Raw genomic sequence first — 20,976 nt, 5'->3', positions numbered from 1 at the left:
AAAGGGCTTCCACATGCAAATGATACTCTCTTTTCTCCAGTCCTCAAAAGTTGTCCTGCACACTAGGGAAGGGGACTCCGAGGTGAAGAAGGAAATGTCTTTCTCTCAGAGGTATGTCATCTCCACATATTTACCTGACATACTGTGCTTTTATAAGTAATGATCTTACACATTTCCTACACACAGCCTGATCACACACACACACACACACACACACGTAGATATGCTGGCAATTCACTTTAATTCTAATTCATCTCCTCATGAAACTGAACATAATGAATTCTTTTCTTAGGTAATGAATGCATGTGCACATGTCTGTGCAGTATTATATTCATCAGTAGGGGCTTTTGAGGGAGTACCCCTTGAGCCTGTTATATCACAGGAGAGCCAAGTGACCATTTCTCTAGCCCATAGTCTAAAAGGGAGGCTGCTCCATTGTCCTCCAGAGAGGGCAAGGGACAGAACCTCACCCCAAGTTCCTGCTTATCTGGACAGGTGACAGAAGCTATAAGAGGAGCAGCTCTGTCATCTGTGAAATGGGACTCATCTCTAACACAGAGCTGTCCTGAGGAGTGAGTGAGAAAGCCTGGGGCTAAGGCAGGCACTGTCATTTCTCATGGTTCTCCTAATGAGAAAGTAGATATCATTAGAAAGGAAGCCAAGTCTCTCTGATATGGCTGGAGTTCAAAGTTCTAAAGAGAGAAGGAACTCTAATCTCTTGGGAGACTCAGAAGCTCCTAAGAGGTACCCAACATCATATCTGTGAGCAGACTCTGATCCAGTCCCCATGCTGGGAAGACAGGCTTGCCTTTGACTCACCTGGTGATTTCAGTGAGAGATGGCAACAGGGCAGTAAGCTGTGGTGTTGCCTAACTGCTGCTCCTGAACTGCTCCTTATGTTAACACATTGATAGGAAAATTTTGGACCTGTCTCCCATTCAACACTGCAGGGGGTATCAGATCATGCAACATCCAGCCATGTCACACCAGAATTTCCAATATCTGCTGCCTCCATGTGGGACAAAAAACTAAAACTACTACCATTCTACTGAAATACAATGGTCCATTCTTTCATTCACTAATAACTCAATATATATTGGGCTTAAAATTTACACTATTCCATTTGAAATATCTCTTTACTCTGCAGTAGAAATAAAAGGTTAAGAACGAAAATGAGTACATGGGAAAATTTTAGGATAAAAAATGAGATGGGATGGTTCCTTCACATTAACATTTAATCTTACTCAAGTTTCAAGGCATTGAAGATTAAGTAATCAATCCTTGGACTTCACTTCCCCATCCAGCCACATGCCTCTCTTTCTCTTCGTTTCTGCCTCTGGTTTCCTTTTCTCTCTCTCACGATGAGATCTCATTTTCTGTAGATAAATACACACACACACACACACACACACATATATATATATGCACAAATATGCATATACCTACATAAGCAAACTTCAAGGAAGACATATTGAAGATGAAAACATTAAAGGGGTATCTTTGGGTGGTATGTTGTGGAACAATGATTTTCCCTGCTCCCCACTGGACATCTACTGTGACATACAGAGTGGAATGAACCTCAGGCCCAGTGTATCAAGATAAAAGTGCCTGAAAACCCAACTGTCTGTACAGACAGGCGCAGGATTCACCAAACTCACAAAAATGATTCAAGCCTGCTCAAAACAACTAGTAGCTTACTATGTACTAAGAATGAAATGTTCAGGGTAGAAATAACTGAAATAAACAAGGAAAACAATTTACATTCAAGTTCCCATTAATCACTCGTCCACTCCTCCCAGCTCCCTCCCAACTCAATGCAAACCCAGAAGTCACTTCTGAGACTATTGGAGGTGATTCCACACTGGGAGGAGAAAGCCCACACCATTTCCTGCTACTCAGGGGAGAGGCGGAACATGAACGTGGTCGACAGTGTAGGCACTGGGATGGAGAATGCAGACGCTGAGCTTCACTGGGACTGGCTTCCCTTACAAACAGCTCTTCATTCACTATACAAAGACTGGAGGAAAAATGCACATGTGGACAATTTATGGATGGACCACCTGCACCCCAATCCTGACTGCTCCACACTAACACTCAGCAACTAGATCCCTTCCATACCCTCCTGTGTCTGTCCCCAGGCTCCTTAACTGGTTCCTCTGTGCCTCGCACAGAGCTCACCTTCAGAGAGATTGTCTACCAGCTTCACTCAATGGACGCTCTGTTCCCCAACCCAGGGACAACTTCACATTTACCCTGAACAGTAACTCAGTACATTACAGTACAGGAGTGTACAGTCTGATCCCCATTTTCAGAAGAAGACAGAGTCACAGACAGATCATGAGACTTGACCAAGGTCACACAGAGAGTGAGCACTGGGTCAAGGAGAGAACCCATGTGCTGATTCCAGAGCCCATGCTCTTCCTAACCACTAGGCTAGATTGGTCCTTGGATCTTCCTGCTGGCTTTCCACAATACTGAGTCAGCCTAAGATCTGCATCCACATGCCCAGGACCCTGAGCCCAGGCTGGATGGGCCATCCCGCCCACAACATGGCTCTCACCTGGAAGAGCTGGTGGGAGTAGTGATGAAGGTCCGGGTGAAGGCATGCACACAGCCCTGAGAACTTCCTTCCACTTCAACAACAAACAATAAGCAAGAGTACCCCCTTAGAGCCCCACGTGTTTACAGGCTCCCACGTCATTCCCGAGTCAGGGTTTGACTTGACACTCATGCTGAGGGGATAGCTGTTCACGTGGGGAGTTGGGTGTCAGGAATGGGGAGGGCAACTGTAGGAGATGTCTGCTCCCAGTGACATGCCCCCATGACAACCACTTCACAAGTTCATGGGATGCATTTTTCTCAGTTGCTGGAGAGATGAATATTATGAGGAAACTGTGAGGTTAAGTAGTAGCCCAGGTTCTCAGTGTAAGGATCTGGTATGGGAGCCACCAAACTCCACAGCCTGTGTCCCTAGTGCCCAGGGTGGGCAGGGCAGACATGGACGCAGTTCAGACCTGGGTTGTCTGTGGGAAGACTGAGGGCTGGGGAGGGGAGGGCAGGGGAGGGAATCTGGAAGGAAGAGTTCTGGTGGGAGGGAGCCTGACCAGGCGAGAGAGCAGTGCGGCATCTGGGGGGAGCAGGCTACACACACTCACCTTCCTTGAACACCCCACTGACAGAGAAGCAGAACATCGTTTCCTGATAAGGAAGAGACCAGGTACTCAGTCACCCCCATCCTCTTTCCCAGCTGCGCCTTTCTGCCCCTCACCACCAAGCGAGGAGCAGGTGCTCACCGTCTGGAAACACATGTCCACCTCAAAGGAGCTGAAGTCATGCTGAGTTTTGGGTAATCCACAGAGGGCACGCACAATGTCATGTTTTGTGTGTTTCAGCATCTGGACACGCAGTTCTGTGGGGGAGGGTAAGAAGGGAAGTCAGGGCAGCCACACCATGGACCCTGTGATTGGCCCCCTCACTGCCCTTCCCACTCCGCTTTTCCACCACACACTCACTGGGGTCCTTGAGCTTCTCTGTATTCCTGTTGTCCTTGAAGTATAGGCGCACACTGCTTCTAGAAGACACAGAGGAAACTTGAGTGGTGGTCGGCCAGCATAGGTACCAGCAGGAGCTGGCCTGCATATGATGGGGAGCCACATGGCCTGAGGGAGGAGTCTAGGCTGTGATACTCACAAGCGTGAGTCCTTGGGGTGGAATGGAATGGTCAGGAAGAAGCAGGCCTCCTCATGATAAAAATCCAGCAGTCCCTGGCGATTTCCATAGTCATGAATCAGGTAATACCTGAGGGAAGCAGTGAGTAAAGTCTCTCTCTGGTCTGGAGTTTGGGTGGCTTCCCTTGTTCTGGCCCTCCCCTTGTTCAGATTCCCAGGGGTACTTACTGCTGCAGGAATTGCAAGATTTGACTGTTCACCTGATCAGATCCAAAGAAACTTCCCTGGAATTAAAACAGTCCTCAGGACAAGGGCTGACACACCCTCATGTACCACCTAGGACCCTGCTGGATCCAATGTGCTCACCTTGCACATTGATAAGAACTTGGGAGCTTCAACAACACACTTAGAACCTGAGAGTGTCTCCTGGCCATCCTGGAGGAGGGAAGAAGAAGTCAGCAGTGCAGTCCAGGATGTGGTACTGGATGATCAGCTAAAAGGATGGGCCCAGGATGAGGTGGGGGTCTGAAGTCAGAGGAGAAAGGGTCCTGGAAATGCCAGTGGCAGGACTACATTTTCAATTATCTTCATGGTTTCCCCAAAGCTTGTGGAGTACATGGCTGAAGAAGATCCAGATCTTTTTCAGATTCTCACCGAGAACGGTACACCTCCCTCCCACAGGACATTTAAGGGTCAAGTTCAGAAATGGAATGTGGACAGTTCCTAACATGTTTCAGAGTAGTTTGAGGGCACTGTCGATGCTATTTAGTGGAATCTGTGATCAAGGAATGCACTTACCAAGCTTAGTAACCTAGGGAACAATTCCAGGATGTTTTGCCAAAATCAAGACAAAAGAGAAAAGTCAGTGAAACTGTGGAGATGACCCTCCTCATTGGAGCAAGTCACTTACAGCAATCACAGCCCTGTGTGCCCCCCACAGAACCCAGTATCCTAGCATTCCAGGGCCCTGGTCACCACTCCATAGACTGACCTAGAGGGAAACTGTTCCCTCCACTCCTTCCTACCAGTCCCTCTTCCATCTCCTTTCCCCTGGGTAGCTCCCAGCCAGACTGTCCTGACTCCCTTCTCCAGTGCCACAAGGACCAACACCTCAAATTCAGTCTGCCAGGCCTGTCTCCCCTCCCTTCCTTCCTTCCTCATGGGCTCACTGAAGGCTATGGAGAGAAGAGGGAATGGGGGGAGAGCCCAGTGCTTTGCTACATCACAGGTTGTCCGGCACTCTGTCAAGTAAGGACAAACCTCAGGGATGACCAGGTGTTATGTCAGGGAGGTGACTAAGGTGGGGCTCAAGAGGTAGGGAGAGGGAGAGTGGAGGGAGGAGGGGAGAGATGAGAGAGATATAGGGGCGTAGAGACAAGGCAGAGGGTGACCTTATGTTGGTTGACTTATCAGGGAAGTTGGTGCATACGGCATTTTTGTCTGCACACATCCCTCCTGGTTCCAGCTGCTGACCCTTGTCCATCTGCCCTTCAGCCTTCACCTGGAATTATGGGTAAAACCCACATCTAACAGATATCTCTGCATCCACACCCTTCCTTTCCCTACAAATCCACTTCCCCTTATCTGTTACCACCCCATGAACCCTCCTACCTTCCTTTCAATGGAGGATCTGGGTGCCCCACCTCACCTCAGTGTTGGAGATGTTCAAGTTCTGGGTGTTGGAAGCATTCCCCATAATGGTGGACAGGCCATCCAGCAGGTAGGGTTTATTGTTGCTCAGGTCCAAGGACGAAAACTATGATGAGGAAAGAGAGTGAGGACCCCAAAGGGAATACCTGAGACATATTTGCCTGTTCTACCTAATCTCTCCCTCCCTCACTATTGGTCCCAACACTGGGCCTTGGTCCTTACCATGGGCCTGATCCCTGGATGGATGTGTATGGAAGCAGCCATGCCATTTCTACAGTTTTGTGTCATTCCAATATCACAGGTCATCAAATCTCCAGGAAGCCAGGATGAGGGATACAGAGACTGAGAAGGTCCCAGCTGGAACACCTCCAGCACCAACCCCTCCCCATGATACCATCTCTGAGGGCTCTACCCAGACAGACCCTCTACCCTCACCTGCCCTACAATTACTGCTGTAGCCATACCAGGGCCAAAGCGGAGTCTCTGGATGTCAAGAGATTGCTGGCAGGCATCCTATGGTTTGTTCATGGTCAGCTGCAGGGTTAGGGATGGGCTTCAGTGGTTCTGAGTCTGAGGGTGAGTGGGGGGGAGCAGTGGGTCTGGCTGTGAGTGCACAGTTTATGCTGAGTCTGCATTACCTTTATCTGCTCCACCTTTTCAGACGTCAGCGCCTTCTGCACAGACTGGGGTGACTCACAGGGTTCAACCAAGATAAATATCTGTAGAGAACACAAGAGGGGCTGGGTAAGCTCCAGGAAATCTGTGCATGGGATCAAGCAAGACCATGCCCCTCCCCTGTCCTCTTGTCCCTAGTCAGGCCTGATCACGCCCTTGACACACACCTTTTCATTAACCTCATTGAAAATCTTGCCATTGACATTCTTCAATGCACAGGCAATGTTGGCATTCTCTACAAAGAACTGGGCCTGCATTTTCTCATAGTGAAACTGTAGGGAGAGTGACAGGAGAAGCAGAACATGAGACCAGTGCCATTTCCCTTCTGGGCCCGCAATCTACCCCATTTCGTCTCATCATCTCCATGTCCTGTCTTACTTCGAATGCAGTGAAGGGGACACTGCTTTGCTTCTGAATCAAATTTAGCAGCCACTTCTCATCATATTTTATACCAAAGGGAATCTAAGAGCCAAAAAACAAATGGGAAAGAGAATGGATACAAAGAAATCTACGGTTAACATAAGACCCAACTGTGTCTTGATTTAGGACCTTTTCTTCAGGCTTTAAATTATTTTTAAAGATAGGACAGTATCTATTATCTTAACTTTTTTTTTTTTTTTTACCAGACATGGATTTTCTATATAACTTTCTTTTCATTCAAACACTCTTCCTGAATAGTTGACTTAATATGTTTCACATGTACTTCCTTTTATAAATTTCCAAGAGATCCATAGGAGGTAGACTTGGCCTGTCACTCTGACACAGACCCCAGAGACTCAACCTCTTCCCACACTCAGCTTGAGCCAAACACGTGATCTGGTATTGAGTGCTCCATCTCCCTGGCAGTAGGTTTCCTCCTTTGCTTTTAGTCAACCTCTCCCATACTCCTCCTTGCAGGCAATCAGTTTCCTTTCTATTGCTTCTCTGAACTCACCCTTAGATGATCTAGGAAGATAGCTCCTAGTAAGAACAAGACTGATTACCAACACCACTGCCCCAGAAAAGTTCCCAGCATCTCTACACAAATCCAACATGACTCTGTCTCCATTTAGCCAAGATACTCACTATGATCTTGAACCAGCTCCCAAAGGTCTCATCCTGTCTGTTTCTCCCCATTCTTTTTTCTGGAGGCTTTTGTTTTGTCTCCATATAAATATGCATTTGGTCTTGTTTCTGAAAACTACTTCTCCGGTGATGGGATGGAAGTTCACAGGAAGCACTGTGGGGAAGTGGAGAGAAGAAAGTGGTCCATATAGGCTTGGAAAGTCTTCTCTACATTTTCCCACATGATACCAGAGCTACAATGATGATTGCTCAAGCATTAATCTCATCCCATCATTCCTCAATTTTCCAGGTTGGATAGAAAAATGGCAGGTTTAACTACAAGGTTTTGTTGTTCACTGGTTGGTACATGTCAGCCTTGGTGACTGGTCACTTACTATCTTGCTTGGATGTCCATACAAGCATCACTTTCTTCTGAATCTCTATCTTGTTGCTGCTGGGAAATGACCTGTTCAGACCAATAGATGTATTGCCTTCGGTAAACACCCCAGCTTGGTGCTCTTCTTTGTAAAGGGTTCACTTTATCGGTCTGCTCTAAAATTGACAACAACATATCAGTGGTCCCAGTAACAGAAGAAGTCCTCAGTAAACATCATGGCTAAAGAAAAATTATCACTGACTTTATGATAAACAGCAATGCATCTCCTGCTAAAAAAAAAAAAAAGCTGGAAGACTTCACTCTGGCTCCACTTTTCAGGAAATGAGAGGTAGGGAGCAGTCACAACCAAGAAGAAAACAGGCACTGAGGAAAGGGTCTGGATCTAGAGTGTAGTCTGTAATGTTAGACTTCGCTCTACTTGGTTCAGGCTAAGTGACCTGGGACAAGTGGCATTTCATCCCCAAGTCTCAGTTCTCTGCTCTGCTCTGGGAGGACATTAAAACATACCCTTAAATCTACCATGGTGTGATGATTCAAAGGTCAGAAGTGATCTGCCTCCCTGAAGGAAGAATTAGAGAAATGAATGATAAGTCTGATGAAAAGATCCAGAATTGAGTCTGGAGAGATATAATATGGAGAATATCAAAAGAGAGGTGTAGAGAATTACAGGTGATGCAAGGAGTATACCTAACACACAGTTAATGTGAGTGCCAGAGAGGAGGAGAGGAAGAGAGTGGAGAAATGGTAGCTGATGAGAATTTGGTTGAAAAGTCTCCAAAAGTAGCAAGATATCAACAGAAGATAATAATATTAATCGGATTAAAAGTATTTTTTAAGGAAAAAAATTTTTAAAAGAAACTACGTTCATGTCATCGTCATGCAACAAAAACTCAGAAAATTTGTGGTCAAAAGATTCAAACTAAAAGAAAATTTATATGTTGTTCTTCAGGCAGAAGAAATAACTTCCCAGGTGGAGTCACATAGGTACAGGAAAGAAAGCCTAATGCCATTTGTGAATGTGTGAGTAACTTTAAATGAGTACTGACTATATAACACAATGATACTAATTTCTTCCGGGAATTTAAATGTAGGGAGAATGAAAACGTGTGACAATATGTTTGGAGGGAGTATACAGAATCAAAGGGTCTCAAGGTCCCATACTTCTCCCAGCAGTTTTAAAGAACTAATTAGCTAATATTAGACTATGAAATGGCAAAAATATCCATTGTAATCTGAAGGGTAACTACTACAAGAATGGCAAAAGAATGTTTAACAATCTAGCCACATGCGGTAACAATTTTCATAGTGATAAAATATTAATCATTTCAAAGGAATTTAGAAGAGGAAAATACATATGTATATATACATTAATACAACATATGTAAACCAAATTACATCTTTTTTTACATTAAAAGATTCAGACTAAATATTACTAAAAAAAAAAAAAGCAAAACAACAATCAAACAAAAGGCTGTTATCAGATGAGAGAAGAAACCTTCCATCAAATACTTTTGAAAAAAGACACATGCAAAATTTAATCATCTAGAAAATTTGAAAATAAAAAATGGCAATATGTATACCTTCTCCACATGAACCTACAGAAAGCTGGTATAACCATATTATACCAAAAGAAAATGTAGACTTTAAGAAAAAGAAAACATTACAAAAGAAAGAGAGAAATTTTCTTATGCTAACAGAGGCAATGCTGTAAGAAGATATTAACACAAAATTCTAAATGCATGCCTTAAATCAAAGCCAAAATATTGAAAACTAGTACTGACAGAAATAGAGAATGGACAAAACAAAAGTCACAGTGGGAAACTTTAAAATAGCTCATCTAGTGATGGATGAAGTGGCAAATTAAGGGAAAAAAAAACAAAATTAAGCTAGAGGGTTAAGATTTTTAAATATGACAAATATATTAACAAATTAATTTAATTGATATAGACCCACCCACATACATAGGAACTCTGATGGAACGTTGTAGAATCAATCATATGCTGGAAAATAAAGCAAACTTCAAGACGTGTCTATGGACTAATACAATTTACCCTGGCTAGTTAATAGAAGATTCTATTAGAAGATTCTATCCTTCTAATAGAAGTAGTAATGGTGGATTTTCTTACTCTTCCACCTCTATTATTAATCCAAAGAATGGTAGTTTCTACGAACCCCACCCCTCACCTAGGTTACCATCGCCCCCCTCTCCAAGCCCTAAGCTACATGACTCAGGCTTTTTCCTTAAACAGGGAAAAAATATCCATACGTTGGGATATTTTCCATGTGGAATGAAGATGGGTGTCCGAGCCCATGTGACCCATTTCCTCAGAGTGGAAATTAATCAGCCTTGGCCCTGTCCCTGCTTTCTCTATACGAGGGTCAGCTGGTTGGGGCCCTGTGGGTTGGAATGGGGTAGGGAACCCAGAAATCTTCCTGCTTTGTGAGGATCTGAAGAGAAGGTCTCATGCAGACCAACTCACCCATGGGATGGCCTGAAAGCAGAGATCTGTCACCACTGTCCTCACAGGCTGCTCTAGAAGGGACTGTGTGGGTCTGGAGCTGGAGGTTTGGAGAATATCAAGGAACGCTGGCAAGCAAGGAGACAGCAGGCTCCAAACTCTCAGGGTCATGAAAGATGGAGTCCTTACAGGAAGTCTCTTCCCCAAGGGCATAAAGGAGGAGAGCCCTGGGAGTCAGAGGAGACTTAACTTCCTGTAATTACTGCCCTCTGAGTTTGCTGCTAGCCTAACATCCAAGGAACTCTTTCCAACAGTACCACCCCTTCAGAGGAGGCCAACTAGAATCAGGACGCTTAGGGGATCTTGATACTTGTAGCTACAAACACAGAGAACTCTCTATGCCAGATTCTGCATCAGCTACATTACATTGTGTTCCTTCATTCTGCAGACCCAGAGAACTGGGAGGGCCAGCAGTAGGAAACGTTCTATCCTTTGCTACATTGCATCTGTTCTTCCCTGTATTCCTCACAAGGGGAGTCTGATACCAAAATCATCAACTTTCCGAGGTTGCTGAGGCTTACTGAGGTGCTATACTTGTCTAGGGTCATTCAGATGCTACTGGGAGAAACAGGCCAGAATTGAGCTCCATGGAATGTAAGATGACGTCTTGAAGCATAGCTTTACTAAATACTTGGTGCAATATAGGGGGTTCTCTGAAGTTTATGCAAAGTACCTGACCATTCTAAAAATAATCAAATGGCTAAAATTAAATCTAACACATTCCAGAGGATCATATGAAAACAACAATAACAACAAACAAACAAAAAAACCTTGAAAGTATAAAGAAAATACCAAACAGAGTTTGATGGGTCCCTGTAATGACAGTAGGGGAAAAAAAGCTAAACCATATCCTTTTCTTTAAAAATATATAATCAATGTAGGCAAATATCCCCTAATGCAGTCGTCCCCAACCCCTGGGCCACGGAAAGATACCAGTCCCAGGCCTGCTAAGAACAGGACCTCACAGTAGGAGGTGAGCAGAGGACTGGCAAGCAAGCAAGAAAAGACTCATCTGCACCTCCCCACCACTAGGTTTACTGTCTGAACCATCCCACCTCCCCTTAGAGCCACAACTGTAGCTCTGAAATCTTCAACTCAGATGGGTTTCTAAAGAGAGAAGGAGGGAGAAGCCTGGGCTCCAGTTCATGAACCAGAACTTTCTGGAAATTGTAATATCTTCTGGAATTTTCCAATATTTTCCCCTCCCAGATCTCTATGCCCTGAAAGAAGAATTCTAGGGCCGAGAGAGGTGAAGAAACCCTCACAAGACGGTGTGAACATCTGAGGTGAGGGAAATGTAAGGCAGAAATGCCTACGAATACATAGATACACTGTCAAGTGAAAAGATGAAAATTTGGACTTTTTATGAAACATTATCATATGAATATTTTTCTAACATGTAAATATATGAACTTTTCTGTCAATTAGTTTTTATTTTCAAGTGTTCCTTTTGACAAATTAGCCTAGTCATAAAATTTGAAACATTAAAAATATATTCTTAGAAACTCACATGATTCTGTACCTTACACCTACATGATCCCTTCACTATGACTCACAGATACCCAAGACATCCAATGTAAAAGGATTGGTGCACATTTTCCTGAAGTGTTTCTCTTCTAGTAATGTGTGTTTTGTGTATATGTGTTTTCACAAGGTGGGGGTGGGGTGGGGTGGGGTGGGGGTGTGATAAGTCACTCAGTTCATATTAATGTAATCTAAGTTACTTTTCATTCCAATCCCAAAGAAAGGCAATGCCAAAGAATGCTCAAACTACTGCACAATTGCACTCATCTCACATGCTAGTAAAGTGATGCTTAAAATTCTTCAAGCCAGGCTTCAGCAATACGTGAACTGTGAACTTCCAGATGTTCAAGCTGGTTTTAGAAAAGGCAGAGGAACCAGAGATCAAATTGCCAACATCCGCTGGATCACCCAAAAAGCAAGAGAGTTCCAGAAAAACATCTATTTCTGCTTTATTGACTATGCCAAAGCTTTTGACTGTGTGGATCATAACAAACTGTGGAAAATTGTCAAAGAGATAGGAATACCAGACCACCCGACCTTCCTCTTGAGAAACCTGTATGCAGGTCAGGAAGCAACAGTTAGAACTGGACATGGAACAACAGACTGGTTCCAAATAGGAAAAGGAGTATGTCAAGGCTGTATATTGTCACCCTGCTTATTTAACTTATATGCAGAGTATATCATAAGAAACAATGGCCTGGAGGAAGCACAAGCTGGAATCAAGATTGCCGGGAGAAACATCAATAACCTCAGATATGCAGATGACATCACCCTTATGGCAGAAAGTGAAGAAGAACTAAAGAGCCTCTTGATGAAAGTGAAAGTGGAGACTGAAAAAGTTGGCTTGAAGCTCAACATTCAGAAAACTAAGATCATGGCATCCAGTCTCATCACTTCAAGCCAAATAGATGGGGAAACAGTGGCTGACTTTATTTTGGGGGGCTCCAAAATCCTGGAAGATGGTGATTTCAGCCATGAAATTAAAAGATGCTTACTCCTTGGAAGGAAAGTTATGACCAACCTAGACAGCATATTAAAAAGCAGAGACATTACTTTGTCAACAAAGGTCCGTCTAGTCAAGGCTGTGGTTTTTCCAGTGGTAATGTATAGATGTGAGAGTTGGACTGTAAAGAAGGCTGAGCGCCAAAGAATTGATGCTTTTGAACTGTGGTGTTGGAGAAGACTCTTGAGAGTCCCTTGGACTGCAAGGAGATCCAACCAGTCCATCCTAAAGGAGATCAGTGCCGGTTGTTCATTGGAAGGACTGATGTTGAGGCTGAAACTCCAATACATTGGTCACCTGAGGCGAAGAGCTGACTCATTTGAGAAGACCCTGATGCTGGGAAAGCTTGAGGGCAGGAGGAGAAGGGGACGACAGAGGATGAGATGGTTGGATGGCATCACCAACTCAATAGACATGCGTTTTGTTGATCACATCATCATGATTATCTTGGTCGTGAATATCTTTTTTGTACAGTTCTTCTGTGTATTCTTGCCACCTCTTCTTAATATCTTCTGCTTCTGTTAGGTCCATACCATTTCTGTACTTTATTGTGCCCATCTTTGCATGAAATGTTCCCTTGGCATCTCTAATTTTCTGGAAGAGATCTCTAGTCTTTTCCATTCTGCTGTTTTCCTCTATTTCTTTGCATTGATCGCTGAGGAAGGCTTTCTTATCTCTTCTTGCTATTCTTTGGAACTCTGCATTCAGATGCTTATATCTTTCCTTTTCTCCTTTGCTTTTCGCTTCTCTTCTTTTCACAGCTATTTGTAAGGCCTCCCCAGACAGCCATTTTGCTTTTTTGCATTTCTTTTCCATGGGGATGGTCTTGATCCTTGTCTCCTGTACATTGTCACGAGCCGCAGTTCATCAGGCACTCTATCTATCAGATCTAGGCCCTTAAATCTATTTCTCACTTCCACTGTATAATCATAAGGGATTTGATTTAGGTCATACCTGAATGGTCTAGTGGTTTTCCCTACTTTCTTCAATTTAAGTCTGAATTTGGCAACAAGGAGTTCATGATCTGAGCCACAGTCAGCTCCTGGTCTTGTTTTTGCTGACTGTATAAAGCTTCTCCATTTTTGGCTGCAAAGAATATAATCAATCTGATTTTGGTGTTGACCATCTGGTGATGTCCATGTGTAGAGTCTTCTCTAGTGTTGTTGGAAGAGGGTGCTTGCTATGACCAGTGTGTTACCTTGGCAAAACTCTATTACTCTTTGCCCTGCTTCATTCTGTATTCCAAGGCCAAATTTGCCTGTTACTGCAGGTGTTTCTTGACTTCCTATTTTTGCATTCCAGTCCCCTATAATGAAAAGGACATCTTTTTTGGGTGTTAGTTCTAAAAGTTCTTGTAAGTCTTCATAGAACCGTTCAACTTCAGCTTCTTCAGCATTACTGGTTGGGGCATAGACTTGGATTACTGTGATATTGAATGGTTTGCCTTGGAAATGAACAGAGATCATTTTGTCGTTTTTGAGATTGCATCCAAGTACTGCATGTGGAACTCTTTTGTTGACCATGATGGCTACTCCATTTCTTCTAAGGGATTCCTGCCCGCAGTGGTAGATATAATGGTCATCTGAGTTAAATTCACCCATTCCAGTCCATTTGAGTTCGCTGATTCCTAGAATGTCAAAGTTCACTTTTGCCATCTCCTGTTTGACCACTTCCAATTTGCCTTGATTCACGGACCTAGCATTCCAGGTTCCTATGCAATATGGCTCTTTACAGCATCGGACCTTGCTTCTATCAGCAGTCACATCCACAGCTGGGTATTCTTTTTGCTTTGGCTCCATCCCTTCATTCTTTCTGGAGTTATTTCTCCACTGATCTCCAGTAGCATATTGGGCACTTACCGACCTGGGGAGTTCCTCTTTCAGTATCCTATCATTTTACCTTTTCATACTGTTCATGGGGTTCTCAAGGCAAGAATACTGAAGTGGTTTGCCATTCCCTTCTCCAGTGGACCACATTCTGTCAGATCTCTCCACCATGACCCACCCATCTTGGGTTGCTCCACGGGCATGGCTCAGTTTCATTGCATTAGACAAGGCTGTGGTCCATGTGATTATATTGACTAGCTTGCTGTGATTATGGTTTCAGTGTGTCTGCCCTCTGATGCCTCTCGCAATACCTACCATCTTACTTGGGTTTCTCTTACCTTGGATGAGGGTTATCTCCTCACCGCTGCCCCTCCTGACCTTGAACGTGGAGTAGCTCCTCTTGGCTCTCCTGCGCCCACACAGTCACCACTCCTTGGACGTGGGGAAACAGTGGCTGACTTTATTTTTCTGGGCTCCAAAATCACTGCAGATGGTGATTGCAGCCATGAAATTAAAAGACGCTTACTCCTTGGAAGGAAAGTTATGACCAAACTAGACAGCATATTAAAAAGCAGAGATATTACTTTGTCAACAAAGGTCCGTCTAGTCAAGGCTATGGTTTTTCCAGTGGTCCTGTATGGATGTGAGCTTTGGACTATAAAGAAAGCTGAACACCGAAGAATTGATGCTTTTGAACTGTGGTGTTGGAGAAGACTCTTGAGAGTCCCTTGGACTGCAAGGAGATCCAACCAGTTCATCCTAAAGGAGATCAGTCCCGGGTGTTCATTGGAAGGACTGATGTTGAGGCTGAAGCTCCAATATATCGGCCACCTGAGGCGAAGAGCTGACTCATTTGAAAAGACCCTGATGCTGGGAAAGATCGAGGGCAGGAGGAGAAGGGGACGACAGAGAATGAGATAGTTGGATGGCATCACCGACTCGATGGACATGGGTTTGGGTGGACTCTGGGAGTTGGTGATGGACAGGGAGGCCTGGCGCGCTGCACTTCATGGCGTTGCAAGGAGTCAGACATGACTGAGCGACTGAACTGAACTGAATTGAAGGTACAAAAAATAAATTAAAATAAAATTTTCATTTATATAAATATTTATATGCAAAATCATTGTTTTGTTTATTATGATATCTTCAGATTTTCATTTCCTCAACTAATGGTTTGATATCTTTCCAGATCTTGATTGAAGAGCACTTGCTTTTTAGCTGAGTTGAATTATTTGCAGTCATCTTTTGTCCTTTTCTCTGCTGATTAACAGAAATCCTATTTGTTCTTTCATGTAAGCACAAAATCTGTAATATCCTTTGAAATGTTGTCTTCCATCTTTTCAATTTTTAAATTATTTTCTCCTGTGCCAGCAAAGAAATTGCTGTAATTTTCATGGATTTTCTAAATTTAAATATAGCACAGCAATGACTGAAAAAATAAGTAATACATAGAGTTGCATCAAATACAGGTCCACTGGGAATTCTAGATTCAAACCTTGAAGGCCTCAGAGTAAAATGGAAAAGAGCTTTAGATCATATAATATTTGAATACGTGTTTGCTTATAGGAGATGCCATGTAAAGTGCTTCTGGCCTAAAATAATTCTATAAATGATCATTTCCTTTCCTCCGTAGAAGTTAATTTCCTCTGCTTCGACCTGAGCCCCACACAAATCCCTCAGGACACTTCAGTCCCTGGGGCCCTGTATCGAGGGAGTGGATTTCATCTCCATCATCTTCAAGACCAAGATGTGGGGGAGAGGGTTGTTTGAGTACCCTATCAGCATATCATTGACACCAGGACAACCAAAACTAGATACGTGACACAAGAAAAGCTTTGAACTCTGTTACAAACTTTATTAGAGCTATTGAAGAGAAGTTAGGAAAAAAGGCTGAAACTCTTCCAAACGACAAAGTCACATATAAAGGAAATCGAATTATTGGCAAATTATTTATAATATATTTTAGACCAGATGTTTTATATTATATAATATAAATAAATCTTATTAGTAAAAGTGGGTCATTCAGAGTTATGAAAAAAATTTGGATGAGAACCATGAATCACAAACATATAAAGATTAAACAAAACAAGATTACAAAAACAAGTCTATATGCAAGTACATATGAGTGCACATATATTACCATATGCATATATACATAAACATACATCTATATATATGAAAAACAATATATATACACACTGTGAGCAAAAATTGGAAGAGAAGATATGTCCATGTAAAAAATATTTATATAATACTGTACACAGAGAAATGTATTTGGGGAACATAAGCTAAATTATCAAGAATATACTTCTTGTGATGAAAAAGATTAAAAATATATAAAAATATTTTCTCTGACATACACATTTTTGAATTTCATTAGTTTTGAAAAGATATATATTCATTTTAAATCAGAAAAATAAAAAATGTAAATTGCTCAGTCGCATCCAATGCTTTGTGACCCCATGGACTGCAGCATGCCAGATTTCTTTGTCTTTCACCATCTCCTGGAGTTTGCTCAAACTCATGTCCATTGAGTCGGTGATGTCATCAAAACATCTCGTTCTTTGTCATCCCCTTTTCCTCCTGCATTCAGTCTTTCCCAGCATCAGGGTCTTTTCCAATGAGTCCACTTTTCCCATCAGGTAGCCAAAGTATTGGAGCTTCAGCTTCAGCATCAGACCTTCCAATGAATATGCAAGGTTGATTTCCGTTAGCATTTACTGGTTTGATCTCCTTCCTGTGCAAGGGACTCTCAAGAGTCTTCTCCAACACCACAGCTCAAAAGCATCAATTCTTCATGCTCAGTCTTCTTTACAGTCCAATTTTCACATCCATTCATGTCTACTGAGAAAACCATAGCTTTATTGGCTAAGTAATATCTCTACTTTTTCATATGCTCTGTAGGTTTGTCATAGCTTTTTCTGCAAGGAGCAAGTGTATTTTAATTTCATGGCTGCAGCCAATTTCTGCAGTGATTTTCCAGCCCAAGAAAATAAAGTTTGTCACTGATGGAGACCCTCCACCTTTTCCTTCTCTGTGGTGTTCACTGCTTGGCTAACTGGGTGGTTAAACACATGATCTTGCCTTCATTTCAAGAGAGTTTATTTGGGAGGAACAGAGCAATGTGTGTTCTGAAACTACTTTCAACTCAAGACCTTTGTTAAAGTCCTAGGAATAGGAATTTGTTCCCAACTGCTGAATATGAGGTTTGTTTAGAGATAAATTCCTTTCTCTTATACATATGTGATTTCCCTGAAGCTGCTAAATTGGGATGGTCATACAGTAGATTCATAAATGACTTCTGAGTCCAACCTATTACCAAAGTCTCTTGGCTAAGAGGTGTCCCCATTCTGATGCCGAGTCACTTTTTTAGGAAAAGGACTGGGGATTTGTATTTATACATATTGTTGTGCAATTGCCAAGTCATATATGACTCTGCGACCTCATGGATTGCAGCATGCCAAAATTCCCTGTTCTTCACTGTCTCCTGGAGTTTGCTCAAACTCACATCCATTGAGTCAGTGGTGCCATCCAACCATCTCATCCTCTGTTGCCCCCTACTCCTCCTGCCCTTAGTCATTCCCAGCATCAGGGTCTTTTCCAATGAGTCTGCTCTTCCTATCAGGTGGCCAAAGTATTGGAGCTTCAGCTTCAGCATGAGCCCTTCCAATGAATATGCAGGGTTGATTTCCTTTAGGATGGACTGGTTGGATCTCCTTTCTGTTCAAGAGACTCTCAAGATTCTCTCCAGCACCACAATTCGAAAGCATCAATTCTTCTGTGCTCAGCTTTCTTTATGATCCAACTCTGACACCCATACTTAACTACTGGAAGAACCATAGCTTTGACTACTCTGGCCTTTGTCTGCAAAGTATGTCTCTGCTTTTTAATACACTGTCTAGATTTCTCATAGCTTTTCTTCCAAGGAGCATCTTTTAATTTCATGGCTGCAGTCACTGTCTGCAATAATTTTGGAGCAAAAGGGGGAGGGGGAAATCACCACTGTTTCTTCTTTTTCTTCATCTATGTGCCCTGAAGTGATGGGACTGGATGCCATGATCTTAGTTTTTTGAATGATGAGTTTAAACCAGCATTTTCACTCTCTTCTTTCACCTTCATCAAAAGGCTCTTTAGTTCCTCTTCACTTTCTGCCATTAACGATACCATCTTCATATCCGAGATTGTTGATATTTTTCCCATCAATCTTAATTCCAGTTTGTGATTTATCCAGCCTGGCATTTCACATACGTACTCTGTGTATAAATTAAACAAGCAGTGTGATAATTACAGCCTTGATGTGCTTCTTTCCCAACTTTGAACCAGTATGTTGTTCCATGTTTGGTTATAACTGTTGCTCTTTATGTGCATACAGGTTTCTCAGGAGACAAGTAAGGTGGTCTGGTTCTCCTGTTTCTTTAAGAATTTTCCATATTTTGTTGCGATCCACTGCTTCAAAGGCTTTAGTGTAATCAATAAATCAGAAGTAGCATGTTTCCAGGTGGTGCTAACGGTAAAGAACCCACCTGCCAATGGAGGAGACATAAGAGATGTGGATTCGATCCCTGGGGTCGGAAGATGCCCTGGAGGAGGAAATGTCAATTCACTCCAGTATTCTTGCCTGGAGAATCCCTATGGACAGAGGAGCCTGGCTGGGTACAGTTCATAGGGTAACAAAGAGTCAGATGCAACTGAAGGGACTTAGTACAGGTGCTTTTCTGGAATTCCTTGCTTTTTCTATGACCCAACAGATGTTGGTAATTTGATCTTTGACTCCTCTGTCTTTTCTAAATCCACGTGTACATTTGAAAGTTCTCAGTTCACATACTACTGAACCCTAGCTTGATGGATTTTGAGCATGACTTTGCTAGCATGTGAAATGATCTCAGTTGTACAGTAGTTTGAACATTCTTTGGCATTGCTCTTCTTTGGGATTGAAATGAGAACTGACCTTTTCCAGTCGTGTGGCCACTGCTGAGTTTTCCAAACTTGCTGACATACTGAGTGCAGCACTTTAATAGCATCATCTTTTAGGATTTTAAATAGCTTAACTGGAATCCCATAACTTTCACTAGCTTTTCATAATAATGTTTCCTAAGGTGCACTTGACTTCACACTCTAGGATGTCTGGCTTTAGGTCAGTAGCCACACCACCATGGCTATCTGATTCATTAAGATCTTTTTTGTATAGTTCTTCTGTGTATTCTTGCCACCTCTTCTTAATCTCTTCTGCTTTTGTTAAGTCCTTTCCATTTCCATCTTTTATTGTGTCCATCCTTGCACAAAATGTTCACTTGGTATCTTTATTTTCCTTAAGACATCTCTAGTCTTCCTCATTCTATTGTTTTCCTGTGCTTCTTTGCATTATTCACTCAAGGAGACTTATCCAAGACACTTTATTTTATAAAAAATGAAGCATGCCTTTAGGAAAAATAATTAAATACCCTTAAAACCCTATTATTCATGGAGAAGGGTTCTTAACAGTTGAGTATATATTTGTTTTTGAGACATTTTACTATATACATATAACTGTTCATCTTAGAGCACAGTAATCAGGTGATAGCCTACTTATCATACTATAAAACCACTTTCTTGAAGCAATATCAATATGGGCTTCCCAGGTGATACTAGTGGTAAAAGAACCCATCTGACAATGCAGGAGACATAAGAGACAGGGGTTTGATCCCTGGGTCAGGAAGATGCCTTTGAGGAGGTCATGACAACTCATTTCAGTACTCCCTCCTGGAGACTCTCATGGACAGAGGAGCCTGGCAGGCTTCAGTCCATAGCGTCGCAAAGAGTCAGACATGATATGCACCCATGTAATCATAAAAATGGGATTAGAAACACTAATGGAAAATTAGTGCTATCATGGTGTGATAATTCTAAGAATTGTTAATTATTATTGCTGACTCCCTCAGTTCCCCACACTGTTGTAAGTGCTAAACCTGTACTTGTTCATTAATTCTTCACCACAGTCTATGAAGAGGAACTACTGTTACCCGACTTTAAACATCAGGGAAATCAAGCACATTAAGGGCATGACTGCAGCCATGAAATTAAAAGATGCTCCTTGGAAGAAAGGCTATGAGAAATCTAGACAGTGTATTAAAAAGCAGAGACATTACTTTGCCGACAAAGGTCCATCTTGTCAAAACCATAGTTTTTCCAGTAGTCATGTATGGATGTGAGAGTTGGACCATAAAGAAAGCTGAGCACAGAAGAATTGATGCTTTCGAATTGTGCTGGTGAGAATCTTGAGAGTCCCTTGAACAGAAAGAAGATCCAACCAGTCCATCCTAAAGGAAATCAACCCTGCATATTCATTGGAAGGGCTCATGCTGAAGCTGAAGCTCCAATACTTTGGCCACCTGATAGGAAGAGCAGACTCATTGGAAAAGACCCTGATGCTGGGAATGACTAAGGGCAGGAGGAGTAGGGGGCAACAGAGGATGAGATGGTTGGATGGCACCACTGACTCAATGGATGTGAGTTTGAGCAAACTCCAGGAGACAGTGAAGAACAGGGAATTTTGGCATGCTGCAGTCCATGAGGTCCCAGAGTCATATATGACTTGGCAATTACACAACAATACATATAAATACCCTAGAGAAGGAAATGGCAACCCACTCCAGTATTCTTGCCTGCAGAATCCCATGGACAGAGGAATCTG

General features: G+C 42.7%; 1 protein-coding gene across 1 annotated transcript in view; it reads right to left on the bottom strand.

Moving 5' to 3' along the window:
* Window positions 1-334: 334 nt before the first annotated feature.
* LOC129640057 (nuclear RNA export factor 3-like) overlaps window positions 335-20,976 on the bottom strand; it is a 51,662-nt gene continuing 31,020 nt past the window's right edge. Inside the window, exons 2-19 of the mRNA XM_055565311.1 lie at window positions 7,433-7,589; window positions 7,059-7,212; window positions 6,372-6,455; window positions 6,161-6,265; window positions 5,957-6,037; window positions 5,541-5,660; window positions 5,317-5,424; window positions 5,063-5,169; window positions 4,467-4,506; window positions 4,035-4,103; window positions 3,897-3,952; window positions 3,691-3,798; window positions 3,513-3,571; window positions 3,294-3,409; window positions 3,156-3,198; window positions 2,561-2,633; window positions 1,883-2,017; window positions 335-368 (exon numbers count right to left, since the gene is read on the bottom strand). Of these exons, the coding sequence (XP_055421286.1) occupies window positions 335-368; window positions 1,883-2,017; window positions 2,561-2,633; window positions 3,156-3,198; window positions 3,294-3,409; window positions 3,513-3,571; window positions 3,691-3,798; window positions 3,897-3,952; window positions 4,035-4,103; window positions 4,467-4,506; window positions 5,063-5,169; window positions 5,317-5,424; window positions 5,541-5,660; window positions 5,957-6,037; window positions 6,161-6,265; window positions 6,372-6,455; window positions 7,059-7,212; window positions 7,433-7,589 (1,649 nt within the window). The remainder of the gene's footprint in view (window positions 369-1,882; window positions 2,018-2,560; window positions 2,634-3,155; window positions 3,199-3,293; window positions 3,410-3,512; window positions 3,572-3,690; window positions 3,799-3,896; window positions 3,953-4,034; window positions 4,104-4,466; window positions 4,507-5,062; window positions 5,170-5,316; window positions 5,425-5,540; window positions 5,661-5,956; window positions 6,038-6,160; window positions 6,266-6,371; window positions 6,456-7,058; window positions 7,213-7,432; window positions 7,590-20,976) is intronic.

This window comes from Bubalus kerabau, chromosome X (assembly GCF_029407905.1).
Source record: "Bubalus kerabau isolate K-KA32 ecotype Philippines breed swamp buffalo chromosome X, PCC_UOA_SB_1v2, whole genome shotgun sequence".
In the NCBI taxonomy this organism is placed as follows: Eukaryota; Metazoa; Chordata; class Mammalia; order Artiodactyla; family Bovidae; genus Bubalus; species Bubalus kerabau.
The sequence above is the reverse complement of the archived record's forward strand: the minus strand, read 5'-3'. Positions and strand labels throughout refer to the sequence as shown.